Source organism: Aythya ferina (genome assembly GCF_964211825.1).
Source record: "Aythya ferina genome assembly, chromosome: 3".
NCBI classification, from domain to species: Eukaryota; Metazoa; Chordata; class Aves; order Anseriformes; family Anatidae; genus Aythya; species Aythya ferina.
Genome location: NC_140298.1, coordinates 51,932,650 through 51,954,064, shown reverse-complemented (window position 1 = coordinate 51,954,064; position 21,415 = coordinate 51,932,650). Strand labels below are relative to the sequence as shown.

Genomic DNA, 21,415 nt, shown 5'->3' with positions numbered 1-21,415 from the left:
CAATTATAGCAGTAGGCTAAAATTTAAAACATATTCTGTATGGGGATTAAGTGTTATCACCTTAAATAGAAACATTTCTGCAAAAAGCTTGAATAGACTTCTGAGGTTTAACACATTCAGCTGAAGGACTGATGTGCTCTCTCTGAAGAGTAGAATTGCATAAAAGTAGGAGGTAGGTCTTGACCTCTTATCTGTGAACTGGCCTCAGGAGCATTTGTCCTTGAGATGATTTAATTCCTGAAATTTTGCAAACCTGCAGCTCTACCTGTTACTATCAGTGCCAACATTTTTTTTGTAATTGCAGGGAAAACTGCTGGCAGAAAATATCAAAACTACTTGGTCTAATGTCTAAACCTGAATATGTTCTCACAGCAAAAATTGCTATTCTATTTCTGGATATTTCAGCCCTGTTAGAATTTATTTTGTTCCCAATTTCCTACTGTGAGAATATATACAAAAATGATGTCAGATTTATTTAAAAAAAAAAAAAAAAAGTTTATTTTGTACTGCTCTCACTCAAAATACAAAAAATAATTTATTTTAGTAGTTTGCATAGCAGATGTTTACATACCACAAAACCACCTGAAAAATAATAACATTATGAAACAAATTGAGCAAATTAACCCTATAAAGCTTGTGCATATGCTTCATATGACAAGCCAAGACTTAGTAGATGTCTTCCCACTGTGTGAAGCTAAGCGAGTCAGGCAGTCTTTGCAGGGCATTTCAAAAAATTAAATACTGCATAATTCAACACTTGCATAGGATCTAGCCTCGGGGCTACTACAGTCAGCTGCAAAACTCTTAATAACTTTGGGAGTTTTATTGTTTGACAAATACCAGGAAAGAAATAGGAAAAAAGTTCTGGAAATAAAGGCTATATATATAATTTAAAAAAAAAAAAAAAAAAAAAAAAAAAAAAAAGATGGTTCCAAATGCTTGGAAAAGTCTCAAAATGGAGAATATATAATCACTTTTTACTGGAGGCAATTTTACAGATCAGACACCAAGGCTTTACTTACATTTTTACATTTTTCTTTGCAATCATAAGTCTTAGAAATATCTTAAAAGGGGGAGGGAGAGAGTAAGAAAAGGATACAAGGAGAAATCAAGACACGCTTCTTTCATCACTTCAGTTTCCTAGACTGTAGTGCTTTCAGTAAGATTCCCATCATCTTGAGAATTAAGACAAATCCATACAACATGGATGGGCGAGGTGAATATTTGAATCATATATTTCACTCTTTCTCTGGTAAAATTGAAGCACACAGGCAGTGTGAGATTTTTCATAGTTTCTTTGTTTTTTGTTTGTTCCTGTGTGTATCTGTCAGGTGCTGCATCTCACCTGACCCATAGAACAAGGTGGCCAGAATTAAGATAGACAGTCAAAAAATATGTTAGCTCCTCCTGGGTGGGAGCTCCAACTTTCCTTAGACAGGAGATTCTTCTTCCCAGATGTGAGTTAGCAAAAGGACCACAATATATAGACCCTGGCAACTCACCAGCTGGGAGTCTCTGATCTCATCTTCCTTCTTTTTCTGTAATCAGGAAGTGGGAAATATTTACAGCTGCCCTCCTAAGCAGCACCACAAAACTGGGGAGTTTAAGGAGCACAGACTTGAAATAAGATTTTGAAATAAGATTTTTTTAAAAACAGAACTGAATACTTTCAAAGTTTTTTTCTCTTCCTGAAAATATGTGGAAGAAATTCAAAAAGACAAGCATGATCAAAACCTCCCAATACAGTCTTCTCTAGAGCAAAACATGGTTTTGAACCCCTTAGCCACTTGATTTTTTCATACCTTAGTCTCTTCAGGTCATTAACCCATTTGTCTCCCATCCTTTTTTTGTAGTTTATTTCTTCTTCTTCTTCTACTATCTCCCGAATCTTATGTTTTACATCTGGATCCTGCACCACCACAAAGGTCCAGGGCTCGGTGTGCGCTCCACTGGGTGAAGTACCTTGGTACGAGAACAGGAGATGATGAAAAACGCTTGGCACGATGATGAGTGAGGGTGTGCAGTGAAAGATATCAGCTCTTCTTTGTGGGCTTTCAGACGAGCCATCAGAGCGATGGAAAAGCAAGCTGATGAGCTGGGGGAATAAAGGACTGAGACAAGTTTTGGCAGGCAGGCTACACATTTGTTTCTCAAAGAATGTGATGTCCCAATCAATGACAGATTAGTCCTTTCAGGTAGCCATCTTACAGGAAAGAAACGTTAGGGGTTTGTAAAAATTCCTTTGTGGTTCTTTATGATGAGGCAATCTGACGATGCAGTAATGTTAATGCAAATATTACACCCAAAGCAACACATCGTCTGAATATGCAACCAACTCCGAGAAATTATTTTAGCTGAAGGGCAAAGCTAATGGCTTTCAGGGAAACAAGGCTAACGAACCATCCGCAGGAATCTGTTGCTGGCTGACAACGATGAGGAACTGCACAATGCAGACATCTGCCATATAGCACACAGGTCTGCATTTGTTGTCCCAAAGACAGCTGGTGCACGTAGGTGTGCACATATTAAATCTGCACTTGCTCATTCAGCCCTGATCATTACACACCAACACTATCAGTGAATATTTTAACTGCCTAACAGATGAAAGCCAGAGGCTGAAGAACACAGTTATCTGTACTAGCTCACAGAGAAATAGGCTAAGGACATTTTTCAGGTCTCTCTAGACCCTCATAAACATTCTAAAAATATTTGAAGGTCTTGAATACATATTATATTTGCTTATGTAAGCACTGATTTCAGCCTGAGAAGCACTGAATAAGCAGCTTGAACTACCTATCTCTTATATTAAAATGTGTTTGTATCAAGAACCTCATCTCTCTTCTGTTTTGGATAAGAACTGATGACATTTCTGTTTTTCTTTTTTTTTTTTCTTTTTTTTTTTTTTAATTATTTTCTTCTGCACATCCCAAAGCTTTCAGGGTTACAAAGTACTTCATCTGCACTCCAGGCTTGTTCACTTTGCTGCATTTGCCAAAACATGTTCAGTGTTTTAATGACTCCCAGCTAATTAGAGGAAGATGGAGACTCATTACAGTGCAGTAACAAAGCTGCTTACAGTTTTTAAAGGGAAAACAATGCACCTCAAATGCTAAGAATCTCTTTATTATTAATCCTACTAGAGGCTATTGAATTTTCCTGTAATGCAGCCTGTGAATACTTCGCTATACTAACAGTGACTGGTTCACAGAAGAAGAGAAATAATGAGGGTCAAATCCAATACTGGCTGAAGTCAATGTTATTAAAGCAGAAATGAGATTAGGTGAGGACATTACAGTAATGATTTGAAATACAAGTTCTCAAAAAAAATGAAAATTCATATCTGATCCTTAAGCAACCTCAAACAGGGTCCTCAGCATAACACTCCAGTCATATAGGGGCCTGGCACTGATGCTGAAAGGACTGGAAAAGCTGTTTTGTTCTCAGACTGAAACCTTTTTCCTATAATAATCCTTAACCATTTATGTCATCCAAAATGTTTCACATAGCTGGGACAATTTAATCAATTTGTCTGCAGAAAAACAGCAACAACAGGAAAAAAAAAAGTGCTAATATCACAATGAATTAAATTTTAAAGTATGTGAAGTACACATGCTTTGACACTTCTGAGAGAAAAGACTTCAATGTTTATATTTGAAAGATGTTTCACAGAACTGTATTTAAATTTTAGTTTTAAAAAGATCTTTTAAAGCTTAAAACAAAAGATTTTGTTTCATGCTGTTGAAATGTTTTCTTTACATTTTGGGTGCACTGAAAATACAAGAGGATTAGAAATGCTCCAAACTAGTTCCCAACATGCAGTTGTTAAAGCTGAGTAATTTTCAATCAATCAATGGGTGCTTACTTATTGTGGCTCCAGGTGAGTCTAGGAACACCGTAATCCAAGTGCCAATTCCCTTGTTTTTTCCATACCACTTTTAAACAGTAGAGCAGCAATGCTGAAGCTTTTGTCTTTCAGACCTTGAACCATTCAGTACCCACCTGCTGTTCTGATGACATTATCGATAACCTCCCTGGGGACTGGCTCATCACTGAGAAACCTGACAGACCTCCTCTTGTTGAGAAGTTCATAGAAGGCCTGTGACCTTTTAATCATTTCAGCCTCAGAGTAGCGTTCCGCAAAGAAGGGGACATGGGCAACATTTTCATCAAGTCCTTGCCACTCTTCATCAACCTCTGCAAGAAAATAAGCTTGGTTAGGGATTTTGTTGTTGTTGTTGGAGAGAGCTGTTTGCATCTTTGACATTCTCCACTGTAATGCACTTTGGCCAGCATTGGCATACATTGCATTTCTACACTACTAGCAAGCCAAAGTCTGAGGTTCCAGTTGACACAACTCATTGATCCCAAGCTGCAGCTACTGAACAAACACGTTGTTTAAATACCAAGAGGCAGAAGGGTCCTGGCTGGCTGTAGCAAGTGCCATCTAGGAAGAAGTTACAGCCATCTGTACTTCAGTCTACAAGTGTGCCTGTAAACGTAGGGTACAGGCTGAAACAGTAGTGAAAAGGTACTTTTCTCAGTAAGAGAATGTGAACATGTATGTGCATCCCCAAGCAGTCTAGTGAGAAAAAAATACCAATCAAATTACTGAAATTGAGATGGCTTGACTACTGAGATGTGTAAAATTTCCTCTGAAGAGCTGAATGTCAGCTTCTTCCTATATTTCTGTTTCATAGCAGAAGCATTACAATCTAGGCTCTGTACAAATGTGACTTTGTGGTTAAGTTCTTTGGTTTCACGATACTTTCAGCATAAGGGTAAATGGCATCTATACTTAGGATAACAACATATCAAATGCAGGATATCATGTTTCTTGTCTTTAATTTAAGAACTCAAAATGGTTCCTCATTTCTCTGAAAGCTGTCCCTTTGGCTTTCTTATACCATAAAAATGAATCTTCTGTTGTCTCTGAAATTTCTTATTTCTCCCCTGCATTCCTAGAATCAGCAAGGATAGCATTTTTTGCAACTATGACATGGAAGTTAAAGCCATTTAAATTTTGCATTTCTGCTAGTCAATAGTATTGAGCAATCTGCTACAAAGGGCTGAGTCAGGAAAAAGTATTTCAGTTCTTTTTCAGTTGCAATTAGGCTGTTATTCCAAAATCACAGCAATCTGCAGTGCAAATTCAAACATCAATTACTTCTGTGTTTTAGTAGTATGCAGTTGCCTTAGAGACCAGGCTGATTTTTTTTGTTCACCTTATAATCAGCAGTGAAATATTAACAAGTGTGGCTTAGCACGTGTGAGAGGCTGCAATATACCCAGTTTCATATGCTGAACCTAAAGAGTGATTCTGGACCCCAAACAACATAAATTTAATTTTACATACAAAGAAGTTACCCAGAAAGTTTGTCCCTTTTAGCATTTCACTTCTGCATTGTCAAGTCTGGAAGAACCTGGCTCCAGGGTAATGGGAATCAGAGACCAGATGTAAAAAATATTTTTGTGGGAATCTTGCACACTCAAACTGAAGAGGAGGAAGAGAACAGCTCTTTATAGCATTCCCTTTGAGTTTTACACTTAGCCCAGTAAATTATTCATTATTCAATAGCAATTAACTCCTAGAGCTTGCTCTTTGCTAGGATTCTGATCACCTTCTCTTTCAGAAACTTTCACACCCTCTTTTTTGCTGCTCCTCCTCCACAATCAGTGAAGGCAATACCACTGGATTACAAAGGCTATGTTTACACTAGCAAGTAGTGTGATGCAACACAAGTGGATATGTCAAAAGAAAGAGCTTCTGCCAAGGACCCGGTGTTCAGTACTGTACCTGTTTTAGAGCTGTTATTCTGCAGGAGGTCTAAGCTGTTCCAATGAACTGAACATCCATCAGTAAACCAAAGAAATTAAGACAATTAAGAGATTCCATTGAATCTGATCTAAATGCTTTATCCATACTGAAACACTCACAGATGCATCCAAAAATACTTTTCTCTAGCCCAAAGAAATTGTCTTTCATATTCCTTAACACACGCTTCTCAAAGAAAAAGTTGGGCACCGTGTCAGAAAGCTGGTACATACAAGTGTGTTAGGACAGGCTGGCCCCACTCCCCCTGCACCAGCAGGGCTAAAAAGTGAAATGTAAAAGTTAAAAACCTTCCACAGACATAAGCTGAGACAGTGATTGCTGACAGTTGAAGGATTTGAGAGAAGAATTGATGAAACCAAAATGTATTAAACCCTAAGGGAAAAAACAAGGAGCTGCAGGATAGCAAATCATCAACCCATTCTGACTTGCCTGAGGACTGTCTTGCCAGTAGAGAAATTCAGGTGTCTCATTAGGAATGATAAACGTATCCTTGTTCAGTCTAGTAACTCATTAGCCCTACCTGTCCACCATGTGTATTAGCCAATGCCTAATTGCTTTGTAGTCTTAAGCTGTATATACGTGAACTTGAATCACATGTTGTAAAAGCAACCCAGAGGGGAAAGGTTACGGAGAGAATGCTCTTTCTCAGGCCCATTGATACAGACAGAACAGAAAAACATGCTTTGAGTGCATGAATTCTCCTGAAAGCTTTTCTTGAAGGTCTTATGGGCCTGGAAGATAGTTTTCATCCTGCAGCTGGTCTCTCCAAATTCATCTTATGTATAGTGTTTTTTCTACTACAACCAAGATACTTGTTGCCAAACTAAGATTTAACAATAACATTGACTGACACACGTCTTAATGTTATCTATAGGCATGTACATAAGAGGATTTTCTACATGGGTAAAAAGATTTTTATGAAAACAAAACAAAAAAATCACTTAAATCAGCTGAGGTTGTACATGTGTGTCAGAAGTTAGAATCTGACCAGAAAACTGTACTGAAAGTAGGTATTAGAATAGAGTCCTGGTGAAAATTTCAGGTCAAACTACACTACTTGTGTTCATATCAGCATGCTGTAGTGATCATCCCTACCCATTTCTCAAGCTTACAAAGCTGAGTGCCCTGGGAAATAGGAATAGACTATTTCTATTCTAGAATAACTTAGAAATAGTCAAATAAAAACTTAATTCCGGGACCCAAGGGTTCTTATGTGCTCTCACTGTTTGCTTTCTTCTAATGAGGTTTTTATCAAAGTTCAGAAAGCAGGAACTACTTTCAATGCATTGTACCTTTTTATTCAGCCACTGATGGAGGAGGCTTTATAGTCTAACCTTGGCTCCTAAACTAATCCATGTCGTGCTTGGTCATCTCTTTTTCCACTATTATTGCAAAACCGTCAGAAATCATTCTGAGTCACAGATACTAGGACTGGTCTACAAACTACTGAAACCTTTACAAAAGAGTTTTGTCAAATGGGAGCAAAGGCTGGAGGAAATTTATGTAATCTATCTGATTTTGAAACACAAGGTGAGGAATGTCAGGTAGATGATAAGCCATCAATACATACATAAATGTTGAAGAACGGAAGGATGAACAGCAAGGATTGTTGAATCCAACTCCCTTGAAGCCCTGGATATTTTAAAGAGTAATCAATTGCAGTATGAGTTCTAAGGACTACATTTTTAAGCTTCTCTATCTTCTCTCCATCAATTTTATAGAATGGACAGAACACTCTAGAACTGGGATTTAGCCGACAAATTTTGTTCAGGTTTCTCACTTAAAAAAAGACATGACATGGATGGAAAAAACAAGATGCAGCAACAATAGCAGTACCTGCTTTGACATGTTCAGGAAATTAATTAATAAAATTAGGGAATAATTCATGTTGTGGTAGATTGCAAAGAAACACAAAAGTAGCATGACTAAAACAAGTCATACTTGAATCAGGCCATGCCTTTAAGAGAGAGTTGCCTCAACTGTGTCATTGCTATGCAGTATATGGTGGAAGCACAGCTTGCTAGGTACAAACTGAAGAGGAAATACTATGACAATACTAGAAACCAGTCTTCCCATCTGAACAATTGAATACCTTTATCAAATAACTGGTTCTTTTCATGATGCGGTGATTATCTTAGCTTTGGTTTCAGTGAGATGGGAGGACATTCTAAAAAAATTTAAAAAAATAAATAAATCTCTACACTGAGATTATCAGTTCACTCAATTTAATTGACTAAATGGCAAGTTAAGGAAAAGTAAGTCTAACTTGGGGAAAATGGGGGATTACATAAAAGTAAGTTGGAGAACTCAGACTGAAGAATTTGGAAATCAGAAATCAGGGAGATTTGGCATTTCTTTAAATCAGAGATATAAAATTCATCATACACGTAACCGTTTGAATAAAAATATCAAATAAAATATCTATAGGCAACTATGAATTAAAGGAAATTATTAGTTAGCACACAAAGTAAAACTTTGTAAGTTAGAAAGTATAAAATTTGCAGTATTGCCTACGGTCAAGCTGAGTTAAATTTTATGTGGTTTGTTTGCATGGATTTTTTTTTCCTTGTAAGCAGAAGAGAAGAAAAGCAGCTGCTGTGTGGCCAAGATGGTTCAGCATAATATTTGTGCAGCAAAAAAAGTGAATATATTTTCAAAAATCTTGAACATGGGGCAAAGGTGAGGTGACTAGTGAGAATTAAAATATGAGAAGCATCTTATCTAAACTTAAGTTTTAAACTTCTGAATGCACTCAAAATGGGAATACCGGATGAGGCAGGAGAAGAACCTAGAAATAAGAGAACTGATGCACAAAAGCAAAGCTCTCCTGGAAATATTCTTTTAAATAAATTCATCTATTATTTATTCTTTTCTACCATGTGTCTACCATTCATTCTTAGCAGTTAATCTTATCCATATGCTAAGCTAAAATCATTATCAGCACCATCTGCTTAGTGCATGCTCTCTATGTCTTTAATATCTATGTTTGGACATACTTCTGTCTGTATGGTCACGTTATACGATACTACAAATGTCTTGTTTACATCTCTGTGTATTCCATCATTTGATGGACAACAGACATCCTGCTAGTCAGTCTATTATCTTGTTAACCACATTATCAACATTCCCATCAATTCTGTTCTGTTGTGCATCTACAATAGTCATCAGGCTTCCTGCTTTTTGAGCAAATCTGAAATAATTTTGGCTTAGATATCCGAAGTGAAATCTCATAGTAGAAGTGCTATTTCTCTATCTGAAATTCCACTCTGGATAGATTTTAGGATGATGTTTGTGTTGTTCCCAGCATTTCACATGGAAACTTATAATCAGCCTACAAATCATGTAATACATTTTCTGTTCATAATAACAATTCTTACTAAGTTCCAAATAACGTAAACTCACCTTGAATACAATGACATCTTATCTCATTTCTGTTGGCTACTTGTTTTACCCACACTGATAGTCTCTGTGTTATTGGCTCCTTGTAATTTATGTCATTAAGAAATTTCACTTGTACATCCTTGGTTTTGTGAAAGGATACAAGATAAAATTAACCATTGGTCTCAAGACTGATCCTTGAGAAACCTCACTAGTAACCTTAGTCTAGACTAAAGTGCTGGCTTTTGAAAGCAGTTCTTTCAGTTACTTCTCTAAGGAATTGCTTCCTAAATTTAGAATTCCTCTTCCTATTCTCTTTTCCGTGTAAAGATACAATGTATAGGAACATGATTAAATGCATACAAAGAAAGGCTGTGGATTTTTGGACCTAAAGTGCTGGGCAACTGACCATGTGATTTTTTGCTTGATTGATGGCAGACTGCTACATAATATGCCACTACAGGAATTCCAGTAATTAATCCAATCCTGAACTGAATGTGTCACCTAATGGGAAGATAAAGGAGATAGAGTGCCTTACCTGCGGGGTATAAATAGTCGTTAGCATGCTGACCCTCAAAACCCCAAGAGTTAGTCAGGGATCTTAACCAAAATAAGTGTCAAGTGGGAAAGACAGACTTTGGAAAAAAGAAGTCAGCAACAAAATATTGTGAAGAGAACTTCAAGCTGTAATATGGTTGCAGAAGGTTTCTTAAGATTTTCAAAGGAATAGAGCATTTTACCTAGTAAATGGAAAGCTGAGAATGAATCTGATTTCTGTCTCTAAACCACAGGAGGGTTATACACCAGATCTGGAAATGTAGCACTGGAACTAGCAAAAGAGGATGGAACATGAAAAAATGGGTATAGACTACTATTAAGTAAGTTTAGGCAGGCAGACAGAAGAGGATTTTTAACCCATGGCATGAAGTTCTGGAATAGCCTTGCAGCAAGGTATTTAAATGGGGTCAGTTTTCAAGTTCAGTCAGCTAATGGCAAAGACTGGAGGGGCATGCGGCAGGGAAATAAACACAGTGATGCACAATGTCCATGTAAGTCTTGTGTTCTTAAATGACACAAAACATGAATTGTAATTAAATTGGAAAATTAAATTGATACTGTCTCACTCGTGTCAGTATTATCATTATTAAAATATATGGGGAACCTTTGAACTCAGGAAGAGGAGAAATACTTCTAAGTGGGAGAGGTCTATTATAAAAAATACTATAAGCAACAAGCACTGCACTCTGAGAAGAGATGGAACTTTTAGGCCTTTGCACATTGCTTTACACTCTTTATGAACACCACCAGGTGAAGTCCCCACAATTAAATACATTGCAATAAAATGCCTTTGCTGATAATCTCTGCAACTATCCCCAGACTAATAAGGGTGTAAATAAAATTCATTCTGATCTTCCACACCACTGTAAACTGGGTCTGTATTTACCTTATCCATCAATTGTATTGATCTGAATATATGACCCAGAAACTAACTTATGTTTGTTCCTGATTTGAGCAGGGTGTATTGTAGTAATTAACTAGGGAAGGATGTGATTTCAGAATGAATGTGCACTGAACTCCCTGGGCTGAATAATCTGCCAGAACTCCTCTTTGCAACAATCTAGATCTAACTGTGTAAACCTGAAGCAGTGAGAGACCTGGTACCACCGCTTTGGGATCAGATGCCCACCACTAAGAGAGACCCCCTGTGATTCATGCTTCAAGACAGGGCTGAAGAAACATGTTTTTGAGCTGTGTCTAACTGGTAATCAGACAAGGCCTACTATAGGACATGGCCACGTATACAGACCATTCCTACCAATTTGCAGCACAAGAGTCTCTCATTCTAGATCTCATAAATTAAGGAAGAAGATACAGGACAGATGGGTATGCAAACAACTCTGAAGTACTGCCAGCTAAGGCATTAAACAAATAGACTGATTGAATGCTTGCCACTTAACCAAAGAACTGGGTTTCTGCACTGAGAAACATCCTTCTCTTCAGATGCTGAAAGCATAACAGAGACAGGCTTGGGAGCACTTGGTCCTCCCTCTTCCTCCATTAAGAGGCTCTACTGAGCCTGACCAAGCAGATCAGCTAACTACACCAAACACTTTATTGCTCAAAGGTATGCCCCTTTCAGGGAAAACATCCCCTGCTGGTGCCACTTGAAAGGAGGTTCACAAGGCTGATGATGCCTGAGCAAGCTCAGTGCCTTTCTAATGGAACTGAAGAGCACAACTTGCCCTTTGCAGTGAGTGTTCCAGCACTGTAAGAGGGCTGTGCATGGTCAGTCTGCTTCATTCCCTTGGCAAGGTGCCCTTTGGTCATGGCCAAGCATCAAAAGACTTGGTCTTTTCCTACTCAGGGGATGTTCAAAATTCATCTTGTTTACCCAAAGCAACCTACCCTAGTCTTACACAAGGACTTAAAAATGCTTCATCTCCTCTAACTCAATTTTTCAATCAAATTCTCTTCAGAGGAACTTCGTCTTAAAGCACAAGCCAACTTGAGATGTTCAAGTAGAAATGAGTTTTTTAATAAAGATACATTTGTAAACTAGAAGAATTTGTAAGACAGGTAAAATATTCTGTACTGTTAAGAAAAACTGTTTACATTACATGTTTACATTTTGGCATCTATTGTAGTCAGTGAAAGTTTTAACACTGACAACAAGGTGAAAATGGTTTGATTCTTTATTGTAGCAGTAGCAGAGTAACAAATCCCTTCCAAGGTGGCCATATGCTCTCCTCACTGAGGCTGGGCTTTTTCCTGCTGAAGAAAAATTTCTCAAGCATGGTGCAATTACTTTATTTTATCCGGAGATAAAGGACATGTCTGTTTTGCAAATATGTTGGCTTTGAATCAAATAGCATTAAGGGAAAGATGATTATTTCTTGTTAAAAGCAACATAGCAAGAAAGCCTAATTTACTGTTGGATTATAAGGTACATTGAGGGAGGTTTTATTTAAGCAAAATCTCCTTTCAACAGGAGCACAGATGTATATTTACCTGTCTTTTTTTTTTTTTATATAAGCAATTTTAAACTAGTGCATTTGAATTTAGCACCTGAATAAAAGATAGGGAGAAAATAAGTCATAAAAGAATAACATTTTATATGTGGAGCTGCGACACTGAGGCTCCTTGTTAGGTGCTAATAGGTTTGTTTATTTAAAGGATCTAAATGACTGTAGTCAGATGTAACAATGATAATTCACAGATTTTTCACTTGAACTACCCACAAAAAGTTTAATTTGCAACAGTTTAACTGAACAAGTAAACAATTAGACAAAGGAAATATGGGATTTTCTTCATAGAAATCCTTTTGCATTGCATAAAGAAGATTACAACACATGAACTAACTTTCAAGCAAATGTTGTATATTTGGGAAATAGCACGGTTTAAAAGGTTCCAAGTATCAACTCTTCCTGGAAACTGATACACAACACTAACTCAAACTACACTGAACATTAAGAAATAGAGAGAAATAACGGTTCTAAGAAATTGGTATATGACACAAACTAGAATATTCAAGATTCCAAGAAAATTACTTAAAAAAATGTGTGGAAAAAAAAAAAAGTCTTTGAAACCAATTGTGTTAACTGCAAGTTTAAAGATTTCATAGGAATAAATGAAGGGAACTTAGGTAGGATAGTCAGGAAGCAAAAAGAAGGAACGGTGCACCTAATGCTCATGCTTTTGTCCAAGCTGAGCATCAGAAACCACTATTTCAAAAAAAGGCACTCTATATACAGTTTCAAATATGCAGTTGAGTGATCAGAGATTACCAGTCACTACATTTTATTCTAAAATATTTAACTCGACATACCTCCAGAATGATCCCACTGCTAATCCAGCTAAAGCTCTTGTGGACTCTCACAGAAATCACAAATAGAAGACTTTTGTAATACTGTAATAAACCCATTTCCATATTTTCTGGGGGTGATGAGATGAAACAGGTACTGTGCTGTAGCTCTAGAAGGTAAAGTGAGATGGAGGTGTCTACAAAGTCAGCATGCAGGCAGAAACTTTCTGCTCAGATCCTTCCTTACCACACCCTAATGAAGCCTGGAAAGAGGCTAGGGGGACTTTAGCAGCATCCCCTTTCTTTTCCTACATTCCCCACAGAATTCCTCACAGGTCTGAGATCCACTGGGTACAGGGCCGACAGTGGACTTTGGAAATGTGTTTTATTCTTGCACTCTGACCTGCGGACTCTGGAGGAAAGAGATTTAAACCAAGAGGGACACAACACCAGGACAGCCTCCTTCCACCAGCTGACAAGCTCACGGCATAGCAGCAGTATGCATTTCCATCACAGTAGGGAAGTCTAGAAGCTTTCACCTTGTTCATATCAGCAGACAAATTCAAACAACAAAATTGCTCAGCTAGGTTAGATTTTTCTTACCTTCTTCCTCTACCGGGTGGTCAGTGCCATCTTTTAAATCTTCATCTACCCATGGGCGAGATACAGGCTTGCTTTTAGTCTCATGTTTTTCCTTCTCTCCATTAGTCTTCTTCAGTATTACCCCAATCAAAACACATATAATGGCTATAAAGACTGGGGTTAGGGAAGAAAAGAGTGCCATGACTACAGAAACGTGGAGACTTCCTTCCAGGTTCAGGTTCCTGTCCTGAAAAGGAGAGGATTAAATGGGAAGAGCAGAAGGGCAGCAAGCAGGAAGGGGTGGACCCAAGGTTCACTCCTCAACCCTATCCCACTTCCACTTTCCAGCCACTGCCCCCACAGCCTCATCTGCGATGAGCTTCTGCTATTAAGCAGACCCAGATTTCGCTATTCTGGAAAGAAACTGCTTAGAAATATCAAGCAGAGGCACTGACCTCGTACACACACATAAATGCCAACAAGTGCAAAATAAATAAATAAGATCTTCCTGATTCCCAGGCCAAGTAGAAACACTTCTGCCCCTTATTTTTTTAGTTACGGTGATCCCAGTAATCCTGCCTGTAACAACAAGTACGAATAAGTGCCAAGTGGGAATGTGACTTTTAAAAACTGATGGCATCTCTGCAATGTTTAACTCATTGTGCTTAGTCACATCACGTGGACCCCAGGAAATCAGGATATCACAGAGAATGCAAGCTTACAGTGCCACCCTTGGCTGGGTAAACTGGTCAATACTGCAGATAAGTAAAGCTGTAGCATTACCTCTGTGTGAAGCATGAAGGAGATCAGCCGCAGAACCTTCTGTCTGTTCTGGATGTTTGGGGGAAGAGAAAAGGAATATTTCTTCTCAGCCCTCAGATTATTCCTTGAGTAAATTCCTTTCTTTTACTAATAAAAGTAAATTCCTTTCTCAAGGAATAATCTGAGGGCTAGAAATCTACACTGTGGTGAATTTTTAAACTGACATTCAGCTATTTTACCAAAGGAGAGATTAAAAGGTGATCCTAATCCAAGAATGGCCAATGTCTCAGGACTTTAACCCTTTTTTTTTTTCCTCAGTCAGCTGCTTGGGAACTGAAACAACACAGCAGCACAAAAGCTGTGGGCTTTCCCAGCTCAGAAACACAATAACTACATCCACGTTGTTTCAGCATGTCCATCAAGCAGTCCCTATGTCCAAGACAGCTTGTGGTCCTTCCAGGCAATGTATGGGATCTGTGTAAGAAGGGTGCCCCTTAGAACTAGCTAGATGTGTGTAAAAATATGTCAGAAATCAAATAAGGAGGACATGCAAAGGTCATGCTATCTAATCCAGCAAAATGGGCAAAAGACAGTCACCTGCCTCTGATTAAGAGGGTAACCTGCTTGAAAATACAAGCTGTGAATTTTTTCTTCTGCTTTCTCTATACAGGTGTGACCTGGGTTACAGGCTTGGATCACTGATCCTTGGTTGCCTGTTAAATAAATAAATAAAAATTTGCACTGTACAAGAATAGAAATGTGGGGAGAAAAAAAAAAAAAAAAAAAAAAAAAAAAGTTTAATTTATCCTCTATCTCCTTGATTTAGAGCAGATATTTAAATTCATTTGTCCTGCCTGTCAGCCATCCAGTCAAGGAGAGAGATACTTCATCTAATCCCAATTAGAAACATCAAATTTGTTCATGTGAGTAGCAAGGGACCTACAGTTTCATCATACACATTTTCAACAGCCTCCTGTACAGCAGGGCAGGAAAGAGGAATGCAGGCTGAATGGCACCGACTGTGTCTCTCCCACAGGGAACATATTCTTGTTAACCTTGAATATTCGCATACATATAAATTAGTATCTGGATGCTTTGCAGCTGAGAATCCATCCTGCAGAGAGACAGGTCCACGTTGAAAGAGAGAGGGAAGCAACACAGAAGGCTGAATATTATTGTTTAATATAACTACCTCTATTTGCAATGCTGGAAACTATAATCTCTCACTTGTCTGGAATAACTTTGACTTTCTTAGAAGTGATGAGGTATTATTTTTCCTCTTGCAGAGCAGAGAAGAAAAAGAAAGCTAAATAAAAGTCCCTTTAGTATTAACTTAGGCAAAGTCTGCATTTTCTGTTATATATTCAAGGCCGTTAATTTGAACTTTAGCCCCACAGAAATCCCACAATACCATGTTTTATTAAAATTTGATTGAGTTTCAATAACTCTGTGCTGCAGACATTCAAAATATAAACACGGAGATGCTCTGAGGAACTGTGGGAAGGGGTGGGTGGAAACAGTCAATTTTTATATAGTAGATTTTCATCATTTTTCCTAAATGCACTGTTGGATTTTCTTCAATCCAAGCTTTATATAAGTATAATGATTATTATCATTACAACTTCAAGCAAATTTATTATGATTATCTCTTCTGTTCTATTGTAAGCCCTGAAGCCTAGCAGATGGATTTTTTTTTTTTTGAGTTGCAAAAAAACTAAGGAGATACACCACAAATACCCCTACTCCTAAGAATTAATGAAGCTTTTCTGAAAGGTTGGAAAGAAGATAGAATTTTTAAATAGACATACAGCTATTGCAGACACCAAAGTACTCAAGTATTATTGCATGAAATCCATATAAACACTCTTAAAAGATACAAACCATCATACTAAAAGCTTTTGGACCAAAAGCTTTTTTTTTTTTTTTTTTTTTTTTTTTTTTTTTTTTTTTTATGTATTTCCTATTCTGTGCTTAGTTGTCATTCTGGATAAATAAATGCATTCAAATACCAAATACGGCTTTTTTTTTTTTTTCAAAGCAACTATGTGTTGCTTTGCAGATGTCATACATGGGCTGAAACAATATTCGTGTATGATGGCACAGCGCAGTGTGTTATCTCTGCCCTAAGCTAGTGTGACTCCACTTGTGAGTGCTGTGGGACTGACTGACTACATCTGCTGTTTCACCCTCCTCCTGGAGGTGCACTGAGTGGCAGCAAAGCCACCTATCAGCACCCAGCCCTGAGCTCTGATCTCTGCTTTGGATATTTCTCCTCAGTATTTCCCATGATCACTGTGACATTGGTGCACCCTTCTCATCATGCTCCAGGGAGTCTTAAGGCACTGTTATGGGATCACCTCATGGCTAGGCTTGGACAAGACTCTGGCTGAATTCCTTTATGAATATGTCCACCTAACACAGACAAAAGATGTAAATGATAGGAGACTCTCCAAATGCTCAAATTATCAATGAATGTGTTACCTGTATGGGGTGAATGCAGGCTATATGAAAGGCACAGAGGCAGAAGGGAAAGAGACTGAGAACAGCCAGGCAGAACCAAAACCATCTGCTCCCATGGTCTCTCCTACCTGTGTTTTCCTAACAGTACTTTTTTGGAGAGCTTTAACTTGGAAAGATATATGGAAGGAGGGACCACTTCATGCATCTCAGCCATCTCATTTGTCCTCATTTCTACCTTTCTTTGGCCATGGACAGACATGAGCTATAGCAGAAAAAAAAAAATGCTAACGGGGAATAAAATTTTCTGTTGTCTTCAAGCATACAAGCTAATTTCAGATCAGTGTTGGTGTTTACTGAAAAACAACCAAAAAAACCCTATTCAAAGGCAACCAATGATCAGCTACCAGCTCAGTATGTACCTGTTATGGGCAAGGCAAAAGTGCACATGAAACACGTAATCCAATTTCCCAATCAACACACAGAGACAAATGTCTGAGATCAATTGAAACTTATACATCACCAGGTATTGGCATTACTAAAAATATCATGAGCCTGATGAGCTTCTTCATCCCTGTGCTATATCTAGTGCATGCCCTCCTGCCTCCACCAGTGACCAGCACACATTGCTTCTGAGCAAGGTGACCCTCACTCTTCTGCCATCTCTTGCCTCCTCTGCACTCCACACGCACACAACTGCCTCCTTCCCTTCCCCCGAGTCAGCTGCATGATCTCTTCATGACCCCTAAAGATATCAGATATCATACCCTGTAGCATTAGATTTGATTATCTTTTTCATTAACTTAGCTCAGATTGCCACAAATGTTATTACTGCTTATGAACTAGCCTTTTGAAATCTAAGAGTACAGCAGCTAATACAATTACATCCCATAGCAATGAAAGCACGAGACAACAATGCACAATTCAATAGAGTAATTCTTTTCATTTGTCCTCAGTGTACCGCCCTTCAGTTGCAAGCTCACTCTATTTATGCATTACAGGACAGGAAAAATAACCTAGCAGTAGGCAACATTATTCATTAATATCTTTCTAAATAAACTAATCCATTTATTAGGATCTGTGGTACCAGATAAACCATTACTCATACCCAAGAGGACAACAGTGGTACTAAAAATATTTGTGATTTCAAAAAGTAACTTAAATTTTAACTCAGAGACTAACTTACTCTCAGATTCATACCAGAATTTACCAGTGCAATTTGCTACTGCTGTACAACTGCTACCACAATGAGCACGTAGGACTGAGTTTACCCATAGCAGGAATGTGACAGACACTAATGACATTACTCATTGGAGCAAAGCCACAGACGTGAGTTTGTATGAATCCACAAAAACTTTCAGGTCTCTAAACATGAATCCTGAAAACATCACTAAGCTTACATGAAAAGCCACCAAGGGTCTGCAGGCAACGTAGACCTTAAAAGGTATTTGCCCCAATGGTAGAGATAAAAAAAATACAGATAAATACATAAACAAATACATAGATAGATACACAAATTCAGGGATAGATATGAGCATGGATATAGACCTCAACCAGCCCTGTCATCAGAGCTGTATAATCACCATGAATGTAATCATCATGATGCCAAAGTCTTGAGCTTATCTAATAGTCCAGGTGCATACTCAAGCAGCTCCCCATGCGGGCACCCCTGCAGCTGCAGCTCTCCAGCCTTATTCCCCGGGCCCATGCTGACACTGGTACACCTGTACGTGCTCTGCCTGTGCTTCTGAGTGCAGCACAGCCAGCCATCATCCCTGATCCCTCCTCATCAGCTCACAACACGGGAGGAGTGTTTACAGTGAATTCATAGCAGCGCCCTACATGAGCAGACTTCAAATGGTGATGTGAAGTCAGGTAACTGTTAGTGGTAGAGAAATGATAACTGGATATCCTTTGGAGCTGACGTAAGAAACACTGCTACTGTCATTTTGATGTGAAGAAGAAATACATGGAAAGTATAATAAGGGGGGGAAGAATAAAAATAGAAAAACCCTATTTTTCAGAGGTGGCTTTTTATTTCCATTTGTTTATATATTTGTGTGTGTGCTTACAGAGAGGGAAATTGTCTTTCATTCCAAATTATCATGATGGGACAGCCAAATGGCAGCATGCAGCATTTGAAATCAGCATTTCAAAGCCCTAGCTATTCTTGGAATAGCTATTTCTATTACTTCGCTTCTTATTTGCGCCAAATCAAAACACGGCTAGCTTGTTTGAAGAGTTCCTTAGCTGATTACATCTGAGCCTCTAAAAACTTCATCTAGGGAAGCGGTTTCTAGCTATGAAAGTGAAGGAAGCTTTCAATTCCTATGTAATTATAAACAGCAATGTTCAAAGGGTTTTTTTCTTCTTCTTCCTTAAATGCTTTGAATGATAGCTTCATCTTCTTCAGTCTCCCCCTAGTCTCCCAAGGAAATCCATCACCACGCTGAAGTCCTGCCCTCACCACAGAGGGCACCCACAGCCTCTTCTCCTCCTTGGGTGGGTCTGACCATTTTTAGCTCCAGTCATCCTCCAACTTTTCTCCTTTGCAGGGGCTGCCTTCCAGTTCACAGTTCCACTTGGGCTGTGGATTAGCCACCCTGGAAATGCCTCCAAATAAGACCCTTTCTTCTGATCAGCAACACCAGTGGCCAAACATTACTTGTCACCATGACTCTGGTTCAGCTGTGTTCATGACTCTGGTTCAGCTGTGTTAAGGATGATGTTTGTTCCAGTATTTCCCTCTGCATTGCTCCAACATTTGTTGCTTGCAGAGTTGAGATGGAAATCAAAAGTTAGCCATTACCACACACATGGTCTAGATCAACACATACTGACCGGTAAACCTCAGAGGCAGTCAGGCAAGGCGGGTGCCTTTTTTAGAGGGCCAGATGGTGTGAAATGCCTTGGTATCTGGAGAGGTTGAGATATCTGGGTGGTCAGGTCAGCTTGCTCCACAGGGTCCCCAAGGCTGGAAAATCACATTTGGAGACACCCAGGGTACAGATCTCCTTCCCATTTTGAGGCAGCCTTTCAAAAAGTGATCCCAAGCACACAGCTTAAAGCACCACCTCAAGGAACCTGACAAATGTATTTTCACCCTTCACTCTAGAACTAGAAAAAAAAAAAAAAATAGTCTCCCAATCACTGATCTAAGACTTCTTGCTCTCTACTTTTACCCTGTGCCTAAATATTTATTTCACAACCTATGACACCAGTTAATCAGCAAATTGTTTTTCTCGGGCTGCAGTGCCACCACCTGATGGGTTGCCAAGGGGTGTTAAACTTTTACCCTTTTCCCTCCTGGAGAAAGAAGCTGAAAGAAAGACCAGCTTTCTCTGGCTGGTCTGCAGAAAAGCAGCCAGTTCTCACAATAATGCTTAGTTCAAAACCCCAGCACTTCTTGGACAATTCACTCACAGCTAACACTTGGTCACTCCCTGGAACTGGATGTTAGCAGACTGTTTGAAAAATAAAATCATGTAGCACAAGTAAACTGTCTGAAGTTTGCTGCTCCACCAGCCAGTGATTTGTGTGTGGTTTCTTCTGTGAGATTAAATCTGATTTAAGCATATAGAGCTTGGAAATGGGCTCAGCTGATTTTTTTTTTCCTTAGGATCTCTGGGATCTAAAGTCTTTGAAGAGTTCAGACTAATTAATAGGCAAAATTCTTTCTGTATCTCACTGTGAATATAAAAGCTCAGGCCATGACAGCCTTTTGAAAAGAATCATAGAATCATCTAAGTTGAAAAGGCCTTCAGGATCATCAAGTCCAGCCATCAACATGACTACATAGTCCATCACCAAACCAAGTCCCTTAGTGCCACATCTACACATCTTGTAAATACCTCCAGGGATAAGAGCTGCTTTCTGAATGAGAATCAAAACCAACCTCTTATTACTTCAAAAATAGCAACGTGATCCTTGATATCAGAGGAAAAGTTTACAAAGGGAAATGATGACCAGTAATATAATGAAAGATCTGGAGAACCTCACATTCAAAACCGTGCTCCACTACAGATATGTCATGGCCTCAGCCATTGGTATGAAGGAGTGGAGGCTCAGGCTCCATAGATGTTATTTTACTCAAAAAAAATATGAATTGGCATTTATGAAAAAAATATGATGTGCACTGTTAATGAGTAAACTCAGAGATCCAGGCATTCTGCCAGCTGTGTCACTGCAGCCTCTTTGGTACTGACACAGTGACAGACCAGGCTGCTGCACTCCATGATGCTCCCAGATCATCTTCCAGCAGCAACAGAGTTCCTGTTTATGCTATAGTAAATTTAGTTTGGGACAGTTCTGCATTTATGGCTGATGTTCTCTTAAAGATCACCACTGTGCTGTCCCAAGACAAAATGTCGTCCCAGCAGTGATCAGTCATACCTTACCTTGCAACTCATGCACTTGGTCTGTTAGCTAATCAGTGCTGGATTGTCTTCTGCATCCAAAAAGATAAGTTCATTTCTCAGTATTGACTGCAACTGTTTGCTTTTCAGCATAATTTCTCTCCTAAATTAAAATAGAATTAGGAACTATGTACTGCTTTCCCTGTGCTATGGACTCCCCTGTTCCTGCTAAGCACAAGATAGCTT

At 38.7% G+C, this 21,415-nt stretch overlaps 1 protein-coding gene across 12 annotated transcripts in view; it reads right to left on the bottom strand.

Annotated features, from left to right (window-relative positions):
• Nucleotides 1-21,415, bottom strand: part of IYD (iodotyrosine deiodinase) — a 62,829-nt gene that overhangs the window by 7,107 nt on the left and 34,307 nt on the right. For 8 of the 12 annotated variants that reach the window (XM_084512422.1, XM_084512421.1, XM_084512420.1 and 5 more), the window contains 4 exons: nt 14,379-14,426; nt 13,617-13,842; nt 4,000-4,194; nt 1,803-1,962 (listed from right to left, as the gene is read on the bottom strand). In XM_084512422.1, coding sequence (XP_084368548.1) covers nt 1,803-1,962; nt 4,000-4,194; nt 13,617-13,842; nt 14,379-14,393 — 596 coding nt within the window. In that variant the 5' untranslated portion in view covers nt 14,394-14,426. Of the gene's footprint in view, nt 1-1,802; nt 1,963-3,999; nt 4,195-13,616; nt 13,843-14,050; nt 14,182-14,378; nt 14,427-21,415 lie in introns of those variants that run through there. The other 4 variants (XM_084512414.1, XM_084512415.1, XM_084512413.1 and 1 more) reach the window with 2 other exon arrangements.